This window comes from Mesoplodon mirus (genome assembly GCF_964341445.2).
Source record: "Mesoplodon mirus genome assembly, chromosome: 2".
Lineage (NCBI taxonomy): Eukaryota > Metazoa > Chordata > Mammalia > Artiodactyla > Ziphiidae > Mesoplodon > Mesoplodon mirus.
Window position 1 is genome coordinate 191,289,796 of NC_138977.1, and position 17,488 is coordinate 191,307,283.

The following is a 17,488-nucleotide window of genomic DNA, read 5'->3' on the forward strand; positions in this document are numbered from 1 at the left end:
ACACTAACTAGACCACATATTTCCCCAGCTGTGAAGCACTGGCAGGGTTTGGGAATTTTAAGAAGGGCGGGGCCACCTAGCTGTATTGCTTAGTAACGTTCCCAGATGAAGACAAAGGGACTTGATTCTATTCTAAAGAAATTTTTACCTTTGGCCTAAGTCAAAGGACCCCTGGGCAAGATGAAAAACAAACAAAAAGGGAAATTACAGCAAGGAATGGTTTACCTTCGGAGAGCAGTTGAAATGCATACCGGGTACTGGGAGTGTAGTTACATACATTGTAATACACCGATACAGGTACAGCGTGCCAACTATGCAGAAAAATCTTCTGCTAATAATAGACCTAGAAAAAGGGAAAAACAGGGCAGACACTCAGTCATGAAATTTCACAGGTTCATTTACTTCAAGTTTTCAATGACCCAACAATACAAACCCCAAAACTATCTGAGAGATTGAAATCAGAATTTTATAACTATAGCTAAGAGCAGATTAAGGTGAGGATTTTGAGAATGATATTGTTTTTTCTTTTTAAATATTAACTTTAAGGCCAGAGGAGTTTAAAACACTCTATATTGCTATTAATTGGGCTTCCTAAGGCCTTAAACATGAGTTGACATTCAACTGATGTACAAGTAGGGCCTATTCTGATGGGTCAGAGCTGACTCAGTACCTGTGGTTAAATATTTAGAGAGTGTCTTTTCTGTCATAAAAAAGATGTTCAGAAAATTACAGTGACATTAAAATGAGAATTCAAAACTTTTCTGACATTTAATGAGCCAAAGACATTAAACCATTGTACTTGTACATCCCAGAAACTGATTATCTTAGCAGATCTCCAAGGTAGCACGATGCCAAGAAAAGAGCCTCTCTCAATGATAGCATCCAACCTCTCTCTGCTAACTATGTGGCCTTGGGATAGGCTATTGACATCTCTGAGTCTCAGTTTCCTAATCTGTAAACCAGAAATAAGAACATTAGAAATAATGTATGGAAAATCCCTGCCATCGATGCACAATGGCAGCCAACAAATGTATATTTTGTGGATGAATCACAAAATAAGCAAGAATTAGAATTACACATCTTTTCCATTTCAAGTTTATTGGTGGTTCTAATGAAATTATTTGATATGTATATGCGAACATGTATATTGAGTTTGATAACTTCTCCTAATAGCAATTTCCACATAGGTTTGGCTTTAACTAGATTAAGTTGTACAAACTTAAGTGTATCCTTGAACAAGAATGTTCCTTCCCTTCTAATTCTACCTGTTCTATCTTGTTCTACCACAGGCCAGAATCACAGTCCTGTGGGTCTCCTCCTCCTCAACCTTGAGGGGTTCAAATTTTTCCTTGGCCCAGGGCAACCTGACATAAATAAACACAAATTTTTTAGAAACAGTGAACAGGCTTTCCTCTGAGGATACTGAACATTCACTCTATAATTGTACAATGTGCCTCTATTTTTATGCAGGATGGACATCCTTACTGGAGGAGAATTTGTATCATTTGTATTTTTTAACAAGAGGAATGAAGTGATATGTCACTTGTGTGATTAGAAATTAATTTAAAAATAACCCACGTAACTGTATTAGTAGTTCATTCATAACTACACAGTTCATGTAAGGTCCTTAGGTTGTACGGGTAGAGTCTGGGTGTTTTGCCTCTTTACCCAGATTTTAGAAACTGGGTCAAAACTGCTTACCACAGAGAATGTCTTATTTTCTTTTATTAAAGCTGTGCTTGCCACCTCCAAGGACAAGAATTTATTCAGCATAAAGCTGTCTTTTATAAAGGTTATGTGCCTCTAATTTCACTTGATGAAAAGCACAGTATAATTAAACAATATAAAGAGGGACAAGGGCTTCCCTGGTGGCGCAGTGGTTGAGAGTCCGCCTGCCGATGCAGGGGACACGGGTTCGTGCCCCGATCCCGGAAGATCCCACATGCCGTGGAGCGGCTGGGCCCGCGAGCCATGGCCGCGGAGCCTGTGCTCCGCAACGGGAGAGGCCACAGCAGTGAGAGGCCCGCGTACAGCAAAAAAAAAAAAAAAAAAAAAAAAAAAAAAAAAAAAGAGGGACAATACTAGAGAATATTACTAGACTATAAATGTCTTACCAAAATACTTGAAATACCCACGTGAATTTTACATTGTAAGATACGATGATCATTTTTCTCAAAGAGAAAATGCCCTCTCTCACCATGCTGTTCAAACAAACAGAAATTACTTGCCATTTTACTTGAACTATACGAAAAACATCTACAACAGAAAACTGTTAAGTCTATTTAGATATGTTAATCTCTTTAGATGACGAGAAAGAAATAAAATGACTCCTATCACTCCATTTTGGGAAAGATTCCTATCTTAAAATCCCTTTGCCTGATGGTTTCATGGTGCACATAAGTTACACACATGCACACACAAACACCAGTAACTATTTCCATATCTCAAACTGGAGTCACATTTGAGAAGCAGTGAAAAGACTTAGGATTACCTGAGAATGAGGTATATGAAAAAATGATAATGGATGAGAAAAGACAAATTCTTTAACAAAAAATACTTTAAAAGTATCAAACATTAAAGATTCAGTCACATTTACTCTTTGACTTGAAGTGAAAAAGTCAAATGATTTTATCAATGTGACTTCATCAATATTCACACGGTGACAAGTTGTGACTATTAATAAGAATCTTCTGATCTTTGGTATTTACTTAATCTTTTTGAAAGTAAGCTTAGAATATCTTCAATGTATAATTTTAAACAAGAATCTCCTACCATAAACTTTAAAAAGCAGGATATAAAAGTGTTTCAAAAACTTGTATCCTGTTAAGGTATTTTTCCTTAATCAAACAATTTCACACATTAGAATTCTTTCTTACTTAAGTTTAAAAGTTCAAGATGTGCTTTAAAGAAAAAAGGTTTAAAGTAGTTAAAAATGTAACAAGACAACAAAAAAGCCACAGAGGAAACATTAATGGGGTATTTCCAGAGATTAAGTAAATGCCAAGGACAATATGCACATTATAATTCTCAAAACCACAATGCTGTTCTTCTCATGTGGGATATATCTCTCCTTTCACGTTGGAAAGAAGCCTGTTTCCTATCTGCTTGCACTCTGCAATGACTATCACGTCACAGACACTTGTACTTGGTCACGATTATTCTTCTCTTAAGTATTTGAGTAATAGGCTCATTACTACTTTCTCTGACAGAAAAGAAAAACATACTTGTTAAATTCGATAGGGAAATATGAATAAAAGTGTTAATATTTTATAGATAATCATTAAGACTTGTTAGAATGGTATGTTAGGTCCAGGATAACTTTATTAAACCTTTTACTATTCCTACTTAAAGAGGAAAAAGTACACAGAACCTGATTAATTACTACCAAATACAGGCTTAAAATAGCAGTACTGCTTTGTTTCTGGCATTTGATACAATGGTTTAAAATTCTAAAGAAAAAACGATGAAAGAAATGAATATACTGTTAAGTAAAATTAAAATACTGGAAAGTTCTTTTGTTTCCCCACAAGTTGCCTCTTTCTGAGCTGTAGCCAGAAGACACACAATTCTTTCAGTGCTCAGACCTGCTCTGCCAGCTCTTGAATCAAACAGGTCCTGAGACACAGCAGTGGAACTAAGCAACAATCCCAAAGTAGGAGGTGATAAACACGGGGGACAGCACATGTATCTGGACCAGGATCAGGGAGGCCCACATCTCTGGAGCAATCAAGGAGGCCAGTGCGCAGTTCAGGTCCCTCCAGTATATGCCACAGGGACAAGGCGTCTCCAGCTTATCTTCACACAGATGTTGGCTCTACCTTTAGCAAAGGCTCGCGTGATGATTTGAATCATCTCAATTAACTTCTTTGGAAATTGGCTTCCTCACCAGCAACATGGTATCTTTCTTATGATTCAGAGAAATGCTACTGAGGGATTTCCCCAGACTGTTATTAACAGTAACTAGGGTTTTGCCAAATTTCTCCTCTACGCCAAGCTTTGTGTCATTTAATTCTTAAAATAACCTGCAATGCAAGGCTATGATCCTTATTTTACAGATGGGGAAATTGCAGTCTCAGAGTCTAAGGTGAAATATAAATACATTACACAAGACAGAAAGATTCAGGAAATGGCTTCAAATTGTGTAAGAAATCCCAATTTTATTCTGAGACTACACTGTTGTGTACCAATCGATGAGCCAACATCCGATCACATTTAAGCTACATATCAAAATCCACTTAACTCAGATTTTCACTTAGTGTTTTATGTCATATTCAGTATTGACCCAGACCTCTACAAATAAGCACTTTTGATAGTTATTTAATGATAACCATGTGAGTTATTAAAGTACTGAAAAAAATCCTTCTAGGTATCCAGAAGGAAACTGTCCATTCTTCATTATTGTTTGCACAGTCTGTGCCCAGTTAGATATGCTTACGTCCCCCCCAGTGTTTGGTCAGTCATTCTGAAATGTCATCCATTTCTCAACATTCTATCTCGCCTGAACTTCCACTATGACCTTTGACCTAGTGTCCCTAATTCCACTTGTGCCTCCCTAAAATCCTTTCTACAAAGAGCAGCCAGAATCATCTTTTGTTTGAAACAGTTAAACAGAGTATGTCCTTTAAACCCTCCAATAGTTGCCAAATATATTTTGAATAAAATCCAAATCCTTTGCCAAGCCCATGAGGCCCTAGATGATCTGGCCTGCCTCTCTCCAAGCTCACCTCCCACTGCTCTCCCCGCCATTCCTCAACTCCAGTCTGATGCCCTTGGTGCAACTGAACACATCACCCCAAGTCCCTCCTGCCTTAGGGAGGATCTCTGTGCCAGCCATTCCCTCTGCCTGGACTCCTGGGACACTGCCTGTCACTTAGGTCTCTGAGAGACCACCTACTCTAAAGAAGGTGCCTGGTGCTATCTTCCATTTTACTTTACTTTATTTATTTATTTATTTATTTATTTATTTATTTATTTATTTATTTATTTATTTTACATCTTTATTGGAGTATAATTGCTTTACAATGGTGTGCCAGTTTCTGCTTTATAACAAAGTGAATCAGCTATACATATACATATGTTCCCATATCTCTTCCCTCCTGCGTCTCCCTCCCTCCCACCCTCCCTATTCCACCCCTCTAGGTGGTCACAAAGCACCGAGCTGATCTCCCTGTGCCATGCGGCGGCTTCCCACTAGCTATCTTCATAGCTTCCCACTCCCATTCCCACATTCTGTTGAAGCTAACTCCAAAGAGTTTCTTAAATCTGTTTTCCTCCCTTTAGTTCCTTGCTACTAGTCCGTGGATTCCCTGGATTAGGACAACTGCTCAACTTGACCCCAAGCTACCTTAACCGTTTTATCTTGCAGAGATGAATTCCACTGCCCTGGGCAAAACGAGCCCCACTCATCCATTCCCTAAAACCCTAGTTTCTTGCTTTTGCCAGCAAATCTCTTTCCCTGGCCTCTCCTGTTACTCTATCCACCTACCTCAAATACCACCTCTGCATGAAGCCTCCTACATGTTCCCAACTGGGCAGAGCTGCTTCATCCTCCAACTCACTTCAGAACTTGTTTTGTATTTTATGGTATTTTTAATAGTACGATTGGCATCACCATTACCAACAGAGGCCCTCATTCCTTCTATTAGAGGAAGATCTTAAAGAAAGATGCTCCTTACTTATGTTTTAGTCCCAGTGAGACTCATGATGGTACCGGTAATATGGGCAACACCTGCGGTTCTGTGCTTTACAGCTTCACTTTTTACTCCCTCTGATAGTGCTTTCCTGCTTCACTTTTTACTCCCTCTGATAGTGCTTTCCTGCTTCTTCCCATAAATGTTTGCCCTTTAAACTCCTTAATTTATCTGCCAGGATTAACCTCTGCTGATGCTCACCAATCCTTCACTTTGCATCGTTTCTGCACTTATATTTTAAGTGATGACACCTGCCAAGATGGCGGCATTCATCCAAGTAAGGACTGTGAGTCCTACCATCTTCTTCCCTTGCCTCCCCTGTCTCCTCATTGCCCTGTCTGGGCTTTCTACCCATCACAGGAGTCTCAACTGCTCCAGATGGTGAATCATGAAAACCCAGGGCTTAATTCGGTACTTTAAGAAGGAAAATCCCAAGGAGAGGTTGTAAAACAAAAAGGAAGGAATAAATGCTGTAGAGTAAACAGAAAAGTAAGAACATATGCTCTCCTGGGAGATCCAGAACTCGCCTAATATTTCCTGGGTGTGCACACAGGAGGATGGCAGTTCATGAATCAGGAATGATGATGGACCCATGTACCCAGTCCAGAAACGTGTCTGTACACGCACGGTGCCTCTTTGCCTTAAAAAAATCCAACTCAAAGAGATTTTTGCATCTTTGGTATTAACTATGTTAACCACATTCCTGTTTAGCATATACTATTTTACAGAAGGAAAAAGTAAGATGTAAAGAGTTTAAGTACTAGCCTGGGGCCAGAGCATCAGTCAGTGAGACAGCCACAACAAAACCCAGGTCTCCAGATTTTCAATTAGCTGCTCTTTTCACTAATGAAATTGTCAAGTTAAAAGGAAAAAAAAAAAAAAAAAAAAAAAAGGTAGTGGCTTATATTTTTTTCTAAGTCCCATGTAAAAGGTCTGTAATATAATGCAAGAGTTAAGTTCAGGAAATGATCCATACTAGTTTAGGGAATTTGCAAAGAACAGATCATATTATAAAAATGTCCCCACTTAAGCCATCTTTTTTAAAAAATTATTATTTCCTGAGTTAAATATAGATTGTGAAATAAGGTAAAGAAAAAATGTTACGCTATAAGATATGAAAGACAACATCAATATGATCTACTTGAGTTATGAAGAGCTAAAATCAAGTATCCTCCAGAAACTGCTGCATACATAAGTACCAAACAAAAGAAGTTACATTTCTTGTTAGCATTTTAGGCTATTAACAAAAATAGTATGTGTGCATATATACATATGTATGTGTATATATAATACAAATATGTATGTGTACACATAACACAAATACATATATGTATACAGATCTTTCTTCATTTCTTCCCTTCATCAAAACTTACCTTGAATCACATTCTTAAGGCTTGTTCAGTCACAGTGGGCAGAACTCAACAATGAATGTTTGCTCTTAAGCTAAAGGATTACCCTTAAAAGTAACATTTTCTTTTTAACAGGGGGTTGGATTCTAAAAACATAATAAGCACATACTTCACCAGCAATGGCTAACGTTTACTGAATTCTAGGCACAGTAATCATCATAGTGCAATACTCAATTAATGTTAGCTGCTGCTATTATTATTTATTTATTCTCATAACAAATATATATATATATGCTAGGCATTATTCTGGGCACTGGGAATACAGCAGTGAACAGAGGGACAAAAAGCCTGCCCTGTGGTACTTATATTCTAGTGGGGGAGGCAGACAATAAACAAGATAGATGATATACAGCATGTTAGGTAAGTGCTAAAGGGTAAAATTAAGCAAGAGTGTCATTGAAGGATGGGAGGTTACAATTTGGGGCTAAGTTGATCAGGGGGGGTGTCCCTGTATATAAGGGGGTTAACCATGAGGACATCTGGGGAAGAAGATTCCAGACAGAGGCTAGTATGTGTGGGTGTTGGCAGAGGGGTCAGGGAGCAGAGTGCATGAGGACACGAGGTCTGGAGGGACCTCGTTGGTCACCATAAGGACCTCTGACCTAAAAGCTGTATGAAGGGACTTCCCTGGTGGCACAGTGGTTAAGAATCTGCCTGCCAATGCAGGTGAAACAGGTTCGAGCACTGATCTGGGAAGATCCCACATGCCATGGAGCAACTAAGCCTGGGAGCCACAACTACTGAGCCTACACTCTAGAGCCCACGAGCCACAACTACTGAGCCTGCGTGCCACAACTACTGAAGTCCACGCACCTAGAGCCCGTGCTCCACAACGAGAAGCCACGGCAACGAGAAGCCTGCACATCACAACGAAGAGTAGCCCCCGCTCGCCACAACTAGAGAAGGCCTGTGCGCAGCAACAAAGACCCAACATAGCCAAAAATAAATTAATTAAAATAAATTAAAAAAAAAGTAAAACTGAAACTAATTATTAAAAAAAAAACTGTATGAGGTGGGAGAAGAGTGACATACACCAGCTTACTGTACAGTGACACATTCTGTCTGCCGAGTTGACAAGTGACTTAAGGGAAACAAGAATGGAAACAGAGAGACCAGTAGGAAGCTCCTGCAACAACCCAGGTAAGAGATGACGTTGGTTAGACCCAGGGCAACAAAAGAGGTGGCGAGAAGTGGTGGGATTAACAGACCAGATGTGGGGTGGAAGCGAATACCAACAACAAAACTGAGGCGTTTGGCCTGAGAATGGGGCAGTACAGAGATGCCATTTACTAAGATGGGGATGGGGGCAGGGCAGGCTTGGGAACCGGAGGACGCCAAGGACTCAGTTAAGTGCTTTATACACATTATCTCACTCCATCCACACAACAACGTTGAGATAAGACGACACTATTTTATTGTCCCCATTTTGTAGTGAGGAAACAACGCTACTATAAGTAGTTAAGTAATTTGACCAAATTCACCTCAGTTAGTAGATGGCTGTAGGGATAAGATGATCTCAAAGCAGTAAGATTTACAGTATAACTGAATGCTCAACTACCATTACCATGATACAAGCAGGTTGAGGGGGGACATATGTGGTGACTTCTAAATAAGAGCATGAATACTTAGACAGACATCCCTGGTGGTTTTTTAAGAGAAGAGGGGAAGAGATGATCCCTGGGCACACTGTAAAATACAAGGCAAATGTGATACTACTTAAAAATACACACATATGTAGATTACACCTATATGAACATACAGAAAAATATGAAAAGGAATATGAAACCAGATGTTAGCATTATTTATCTCAGCCAACATAAGTAAATTTTTTTTCTTTTTGTTTATCTTCTAATTGGCCTACAGGCAAGATACACTACTTAGTTTTTCCTTTAGTGTCATAAATAAAAATTAACTCATGAAAACTAACTTATTGCACCATTTTTTTTTTTTTGCTTTCTCTCCCTTTTATCCTAAGTCTCAGTTTAAAAAGCCTCTTATAACATTTATGTTAACTTAAAACCTAAATTGCTGGAATTACTGAATTTAGTTTCCCTATAATTCCTAGGGTTTAGGCTAGTATTTAGGTCTTGAGACCTAAACTGGTAAAAATTAGAAGAGGTGAACGCGGGTAAGACCATCTGTGAGCTAACAAAGTGAGAATGAGAAGTGAGGTAGAGCCTGGAACCGAATCTAGTGCCTAGAGTGACTGTCCTTCCCCACTCCAAGGAGGGCAAGCAGAGGCCTGCAAAAGCCTAGGACGCCCAGATTACATGGGAAGATAATGGGACAGGGAAGGTCCCCAGGAAGGAAAACAGGTTCTTAACCCCGGGCTCTGCCACCCAGGGTCAGAATCAAGGGGAGAAAACTTGCTAGAAACAGCAAGAAAAAGTCTAAGGTTTGGGCACGCCTGGTCAGCAGTCTTCAGTGGAAAAGCGTGACTGCATGGAGGCAGAGGGCATTTCCCAGACCCATGGTGAGTAGGGCCCATGCCACACCACACCTAGGAGGTCACAGGACAGCAGTCAAGTAGGACAGAACTCAGTACGCTTTCTACAAACTACTGTGGAACAGCCAAGTTGGGAGAGCTTTCAGGTTTGGCAGGTCCACCCTGGGGCAAGTATGAATGTCTCCTGGATGGTATATGACACATAAATCTTATTATCCAACACGGGACTGATCTGTTTTCATTCTATCTGTCCTCTGCATGTTGAATCTATGCTACTATATCTGCTAAGAAAACACATTTCCAGAGGACAGATGCCTATTATACCAGGACACTATGAGACTGGATTTATACTGAAAAGCCTTCAATCCTCAAAATATTCTGTGTGGGATCTTGGGCAAGTCAACAGCTTTTCTGTGTCTCAGGTATCTTCACTGAGACAAGAGAACACACTGCTAAAAGAGTTGATTGGATGAAATGACAGTGCATGTAAAAAAAAAAAATTCTCGTTACTCAAATGTTTGGAATCTGCCGTTTGAACGGGGCAGTAATGATTTTTGACAACATGGATGAAAAGGAACAGAAGAAAACAGACTTTGAGTAAGTATATAATAGATGCAGGTACATGTGTAGAGAGAGAGGAAAGGAAGAGAAGGGACGATCCATGAGCCCTTAACTTGCTTTATGTCTGGAGAGGAATATGACAGTCTATCAGCCAATTAAATAATGTGCTAGATGCCCCCAAAGCTGCAATAACATGACGGAATTTTTGTCCTCATGAGTTTTATATTTTAGGATAGAGTCTGGACAACACACACTTTAAAAACCTGAGATGTTACTGTGAAAACAAACAAAAATTCCCCAGGAGATAACCTCTATGTAGCTTTGTTTTGCTCACTGCTACATCCCTAGCACCAGTCTTCAATAATTCTTGACAAATTACTAAATGTAAAGATGCCCTGAAGTTCCATTAGAGATCAGCCTAGCCTAGTGGTCCACCATGTACCGTCAATTTCTAATAAAGTGAAACAGCCTTAAAAAAAAAGGCTCTTCTGGAACTTGGAAAATAAACTCTATTGAAGGGACCTGCTTCATCTCAAACGCTCTACATCAACAGCTTTTAAGAACGTAACTTAGTCACAACCATCAGAGACTTAAAAACAACTGAAAAAATGTTGACAGTAACTGTGTCCATAAACTACCTTGGGGAGTAGAAGAGGAAAGAGATAAGTACTTTGATCCAATCAACTTAATGTGAAAAGAAACACTGATGGAATCAAACTGGGGTAAAATGAAAGATAAATGTCAGTGGAGAGTCTAGCCTGTTGAATAAGACACAAAAGAAACAAACAAAAAAATCAAATTAGCACCTGACATCAGCAGTTGCCAATCAGCACAAGGATTCTGTCCTTGGGAATTACATTCCATTCACAGGAGAGAGGCAAATGCTGTAGATAAACCTTCTTATGTTGGCAGACACCCTCCTAATAAGGCCTCCAAACCCAGGGCATTTACTGAAGGATAAAATACAAAGTAAGCCTTTTCCAAAGCGGTCTCCCAACATAAAAAACATACTGCTGCCAAACATCTAAAAATCTCAGAGTGTAATCCTGGGAAAGCCACACTGGAAAACTGTACCTGTTCCTTCCTTCGGGATCAAGGAAGCCCCCAGAAACAGTTCCGAATAGAGATGTCAAATCTTAAGCAGGATCTGCCAACAGCACTTCCTTCTCTAGTTCCTTTCCTTTTGGCATGAGATCAGTTTTCAAAGAACCTACTTGGTGACCATTCTACCACTCTCTCCATAACTCTATACAACGGTTTATGCCAGAATATTCTACTCCATGCCCAAAATGCCTCAACCACAAAGCTCTTTCAACTCCACCCCACATCCCAACTATCCAATGGCTCCTTCTCTTTTTTCTTCAAATCTTTACACCACCAGTGGATCAATATACCCTGCAATATTTAATTTATCATTTTACTATCTACCCTCACTCCCCAACTGACTTGTGCTACTCCTTTTAGGCAAATATCTGATCTAAAAGCAGCCATGACAGAAAACAAATATACACATCATCTGACTTTGTGCTGAAGTAAAATATATTCAAGCAACGTTGAGAGAGCTCTCAAATTAGTGAATTCTATCTCAATCCATGGTTCATTCCTCATTAAATTTCATATAAAATTCAGAGATTCACAGAGAGACCCAAAAACCCTGTATGAGATACTGTAACAGAAGTCAGCCCTGTGGCTATAAAAGAGTAAGGAGTTCTAAATGTAACAGAAGCCATAGCTTCTAGGAAGTTTATCCCTTCCCCCACAGCCCAGCACAAAATGTATTCATTGGCCAAATGTGAGTCTAAGTCGCGGTCATCTTCCAACTGGACCTTTTGTAATGGCATCCTAACACCCATCCCCCGCCTTCCACTCTTGCTTCCCTATTCTCTAAACAGCAGCCAGAGGGCTTCTTTTAAAATACCAATCTGTTGACATCATTCTCCCCTCATGACATCATCACACTTGGAACAAAAATCCTGCCTCTTTTTCCACAGCCCACGATGCCATCCACACCTCCCTGACCCCGTGTCACTGCTTCCTCCCAGCTCGCTTGGCCACACAGGCCCGTGGTTATTCCCCAGGTAAACCTCAGAGACTCTGTATTTGCTGTGTCTCCTGTCTTGACTGCTCCTGCCCCAAACACCTACTTGGTACACCCCCATTTGATTCGGGTGTCTGCTCAACTGTTACCTCATTAGAGGACTTTTCTGATCACCCAATCTAAAATACCACCTCCTCCCCACTATCCCCCACACTTTCTAACCCTTTAGACTGCTTTATTTTCCTCCATTTCTCTTATCACTGCCTGGTATTATATATTCATTTGTTCACGACTGTTACACCCTGGTCAGAATACAAGCTCCGTGAGAACATCAGGGGCCTCTGCTCACTGCAGCACCCCCAGGGTCTACCACAGTGCCTGGCACACAGTAGGTTCTCAGTGAACACAAGTTGAATCAATGAATGAATTTTAAACGAGCACTTTCTATGTGCCAGACTCTGTATCAGGCAGTGGGATATAAAGATGAATGACAAAAAGGATCTGGTCTTTTCCCCTGGGGAACTTAAAAGTCTAGCAATGAAGGAGACACACACACAATGAATAGAATGGACTGTGATATGAGCTTGAAGTGTCCAAGGAAAACCGTGGAGTAGATTAGCTAGAGATGAGGTCGAACAGCCTGGGGTCAGACTATGAAGGACCCTAGGCTTCAGGCTAAGGAACTGGGCCTCCATCTGAGCACCCGCTATTCATCACTAAGTAGGAAAGGAAAGAGGTAATGAATCTGAAATTAGAATGGACAGAACTTAGTGACTATTTATATGAAGGAACCGAGAAGTTCTACGTTTCTAGGAAATGTCACTGCCCACATAGGAGGAAGAAGAAGTTGAAAGAAAAAGATGACAAATCTGGTTTTAAAAAGTTGAGTTTGAAGTACCTATGACCACCATACTAAGTCATAATGCCTTCTCGAGTGGCTAGAAAATCCTTGGCTTGGAAATTCTGCCACCCTGCTCCTTGGCCTTCTTCTTGGTGGGCATTTACAACGTCCTAATAGCACTGAGCCACCTGTATCACATTTGGGTGCCATCGTGTCAGCTACGATATAGCCATGCATGGAAAGTCCCTACCAAATCTGTCTGTTTAACATATTCTTTAATCACACTTTCTTAAAACAAGGGATACCTGTTTTGCAGTGAAGTCTGACACAAATGCAGAGATTTCCCAGGAATTTTTCCTAGTCAGTGGCTTGCAAGTCCAATTCTAAATGGGGAGACAACATTATTTACAATTTTAAAAATCAAAAAGTTGTCAAGGACAGGCATTGTTGTTGCTTTCCAACTTCATGACGTTATGGAAGCCCCATGCGGACCTTTGTATACATCAGCATATGTACATATAGACATGAGGGGGAGATGTTAAGAATGAAAGGAGGCAAAAAAAATTGAAGTACAAAAAACAAAACTTATGTTTAACAGTAAAGGACAACTGTATACAGCATAAGGATAGAACCAAATGTCACAATGTCAAATTCGGGCACCAATGTTTTCTAGCACCTTGAACATCTGGCTGAAGGGTTTGCTGTTGGGAGATGTTGCTCAAATTCCGGCACATCATTTCTCAATAAGTCATCCTCTACAGTTTCAGCCCCTGATTCTTCTCTAAAAAGTAGAAGATAAAGAAGCAAGAAGGAATAGGCTGATTTTTTAAGGCTCCAGGACTCTTAAAATCAAAGTAAAATTAAAATGTCCCTTTGGAAATTACTGACCAGGCAGGTTTAATTCCTAGGAGGTCTGGACATACTCCTAAGTAGCAAACTTCCTGGTGGAGGTTGGGGAGAGGGGTCAAGTGTCAGAGAGTCAAGCACAAAAGGTTATCACTTTTAAACAGAATATTCCATAACCAGAACGATCCATTTTCCCAACATGCCTAATAATAAAACTGTTACACTGCCATAGCCAAATAACTAGAAACAAGGGGTCTCTGACTGTATGAAACAGTTTAATCTTCTTTATGAAGGCTAGGGAAAGGGAGCTCATTAATACCCAATGCTTGGTGTGTCAAGCTCTTTCTTCCTACCTCTTACATGTCTGGTGTGCCACACACGCTGAAGACAGGTCTCAAGAATGGAGATGGGAAGCCAGAGATGTGTCCCAGTAGCAGGACAAGGGTGGGGATGCTTAGGATTATCATGACAACAGTTGGGTTGTCCTGCTGACGTGGAAACCAGAGAGAGGACCTTAAAGAATCCTCAGTTGGATGTACTCTGGACGAAAAATGCTCTGCAGTTAATAATACTCAAACATAACTGGCCCATTCAATAATGTTAGAATCAAATAAAACACAGTTGTATAGAACAATAGAAATCATCTAGACTGAGAGGTCTTTATTTATCTGTGAGAAAAACAAGCCTCCTGAGATTTGGAGATTCATCCACACCACCCACCATGTGAGGGCATGGCTGGGGCTGGAGCCCAGGCTGCCTGTGTCCTAGCCCTGGGTTAATTTTGCTCAAGGTGTGAGTCAACTTATTTATGGCTGTAGAACAATTTAAATATACAAATGACTACAGTATTAGCGATAAATACCGGTAAAACTTGAAATTAGAAAGCTTAAAGAGAAACAGATTTGAGGAAAAGCCCCTGCTGAGAGAAATATAAATAGTAATATACTTTAAAGAACTTATCCCTATGGTTAGGACACTTCTTAGAACAAGAATAAAATTATTCAAAAGTCACAGTTCTGTGAAAGATTTGAACTTGCACATGTTACGTACAAATACATAATGATATATTCTGGGGCAGTAAATTATTAGCTTGCATGTAAGAATTTTGATAAAAACCAGAAAACAAACTCATATAAACAAAACAACAAAAATCAGGAAGACCCCAGGAAACCTAATTTGAGTTGACCTTGCCTCTGAAGAGGCAAAACGTATGGGCATTGTTTTCTAATGAGCTTCTAGGGAAAAAAGCTTGAAAGTCAAAAGCAGAACTGAAGTTTGACAGCCGGAAGAATGTAATTAATATATTTTGAGCCTCTCATATTTCTAAGGCCTATTCTAATCTATTTAGCCTCTTAAAACTAAAGCAAACAAAAAACAGTCTTCCACCAAATCAAATGCATCCCAGACCATTGCTCCTATTTCAAATTTAGCTTAAACTCCAGGATTGCCAAACCAGCTCCCAAATAAAAACTGGCCACTTAAATTGCTTCCTTTATACAAGGTTAAGATAGCCCTTTCCTGGCAAAGAGTCAGGAATTGCTTTTACTTCCACTTGTAGATACATAATTTATAAGGTAAAAAAAACACAGACCTTATGAAACGTACCAGGAAAAAACTCATCATTTCCGTTAAAGTTCAACATAAATTCTCAGTCTGCATTTTGTTTTCTTGATTTAAGATGATCTCCTTAATATTCAACCATACTGTGGGTCATGAAACACAGTCCACCAGAGAGAAACTCAGATCCTTAGCAAACCAGTTTCCAACTACCATGCATGGAAGCCATAAAGATGTTCCGCTAATGGAAAAAAATCAGACACCAAAGATGAAGACAATGTAGGTGTTTAGTTTGCTACAGGCAACCCAAGCAAACAGCTTGTCTGCATTGAGTTTAGAGCTTGGGACATGAAAGCCACTTTGGATCCACCTGAAACCGAAAGGAGATACCTATTTAAGAACCCTGAGAAACTTGAATGGAATACTGCTTTAAATGCCACACATTCTATAAAAGGTGGAAAGCCATGTAGGTTCATCCACAACCCACCTAAAGTCATTCCCTGTGGGTATCATTCTCCCACTAGTCCAAGCCACTCTGGACTAGCTGTTCCGAATTCTTTGTGTGAAACATCTTTAAGTACATATTGCTAAGTTCTAGATATCTGACTCTGTGTGGGAAAAGCTACACAGCCACTCATGGCCCATAGACCAACTGTTGACAACTGATTTGATGGGTTAAAAACACCAAGATTGGGTAGTTTTTCTGTGGTTCAATAGCCTGTACTCTCTGAAGATGTCTGAGGGTTTTCTTTCCTGTGAAGTGAAAATAGAAAAACCTCATCTCTAACAATTCTACTCATCATTCTGTATGAATCTTGTACAAAACAGGCAACAAGCACAGAACTTTCTTAACGTTGCCAGAGCTTTAGTTGGTTCAACAGAATATGTGGTTTAAAAACAAACAAACAAAAAGAGAAATGTGTTTTGATTCCTACTACTGCTTGATAAATTTCATTTCCCAATAATGAATATTAAACATCTGCAGTGAGAAACCCCAATCACTGAATCTGCAAGCTTTTGCTTTACTTACTTGTATTTTAAGAGCAGCCACTGAATTAACCAGAGTCCTACAAGGATCATGCCATTAATTTCACAAATAGAAAACGCCCACTGCACCCGGTTAAAATGGTCAAAAAACGTGTCCGGTAGTGGAGGCTGCACCTCCTTAGGAGGTACTCGTTCATGGACGACCGAGATCATCACTGTGGTGAGAACAAAGCAGGAAAGTGCATAAAGAAAGGCCAGGAAAGTCTTGCCCCACTCCATGGGGTACTGGGAGCGCTCTGGTTCTGGCATGGGGATCTTTATCATCTCCTTCCTATACCCATTTGGCATCCCCTTGGGTTTGACCTTGATGCTGAAGCTGCCATCAGGGGCGAGGACGTCTGTGCCAATGCAGAGGTGCCCATTGGCGTGGCCATTCTTGTGTGCTTCCAAGTGGTGCTCCATCTTCAGGGTCTCTATCATGTGCAAGAGCCGCTGCCCATTGTCGGAGGAGACTCGGCACAGGGGAGGTTTTGTGAAATCCTCTTGGGTGAGGTTGATCAAGTCGTGGCCTGTGAAATGTTCCATAGGCTCACAGTATTCTGGCATAGCATTCTCCTGCAGCCAGTCTGCCACCTTCTTGGGTGACCAATAAACCACTTCCTTCATGGTACTGGCAGACAACATGCGGCCCCCCGCTTGCTCTCGGCAGGTCAGCAGTCACCGTTCCTGCAGGGCAGGGCACTGTGCCTCTGTGGTGCACTCATCCTGTCAGGCCTCATGACAGACTTGTGTGGCGAGATGGTCAGGGCAGTTTTTAAACACTTCATGTAGCTGTCCGGGGTTCTTGAGTGCTTGAGCATTAATTCACCTCATTTTTGAATAAGATTCTTCCTTCTGTGGAGGCAAGAGAAAAAGTCAAGACACTGGGACTCGAAAATCAATCCCCTCAAAATGCAAAACCTTAATATGCATAAGGAAAATGGAAAATCAGTTACTGGTAAAGTCCATAGTTTTCAAACATGTATTAGTTTAAGGGACCACTGATTCCCTGGTTAGTCTTCCCTAAAAGAGCATTAAATTGGACCTGAGATGGATCAAGTCAAAGGCAGTGGT

At 40.3% G+C, this 17,488-nt stretch overlaps 1 protein-coding gene across 6 annotated transcripts in view; it reads right to left on the reverse strand.

The window, feature by feature from the left end:
- Window positions 1–17,488, reverse strand: part of SGMS1 (sphingomyelin synthase 1) — a 292,750-nt gene that overhangs the window by 21,237 nt on the left and 254,025 nt on the right. For all 6 annotated transcript variants that reach the window (XM_082635590.1, XM_082635589.1, XM_082635592.1 and 3 more), the window contains 2 exons: window positions 16,419–17,269; window positions 226–343 (listed from right to left, as the gene is read on the reverse strand). In XM_082635590.1, coding sequence (XP_082491716.1) covers window positions 226–343; window positions 16,419–17,059 — 759 coding nt within the window. In that variant the 5' untranslated portion in view covers window positions 17,060–17,269. The remainder of the gene's footprint in view (window positions 1–225; window positions 344–16,418; window positions 17,270–17,488) is intronic.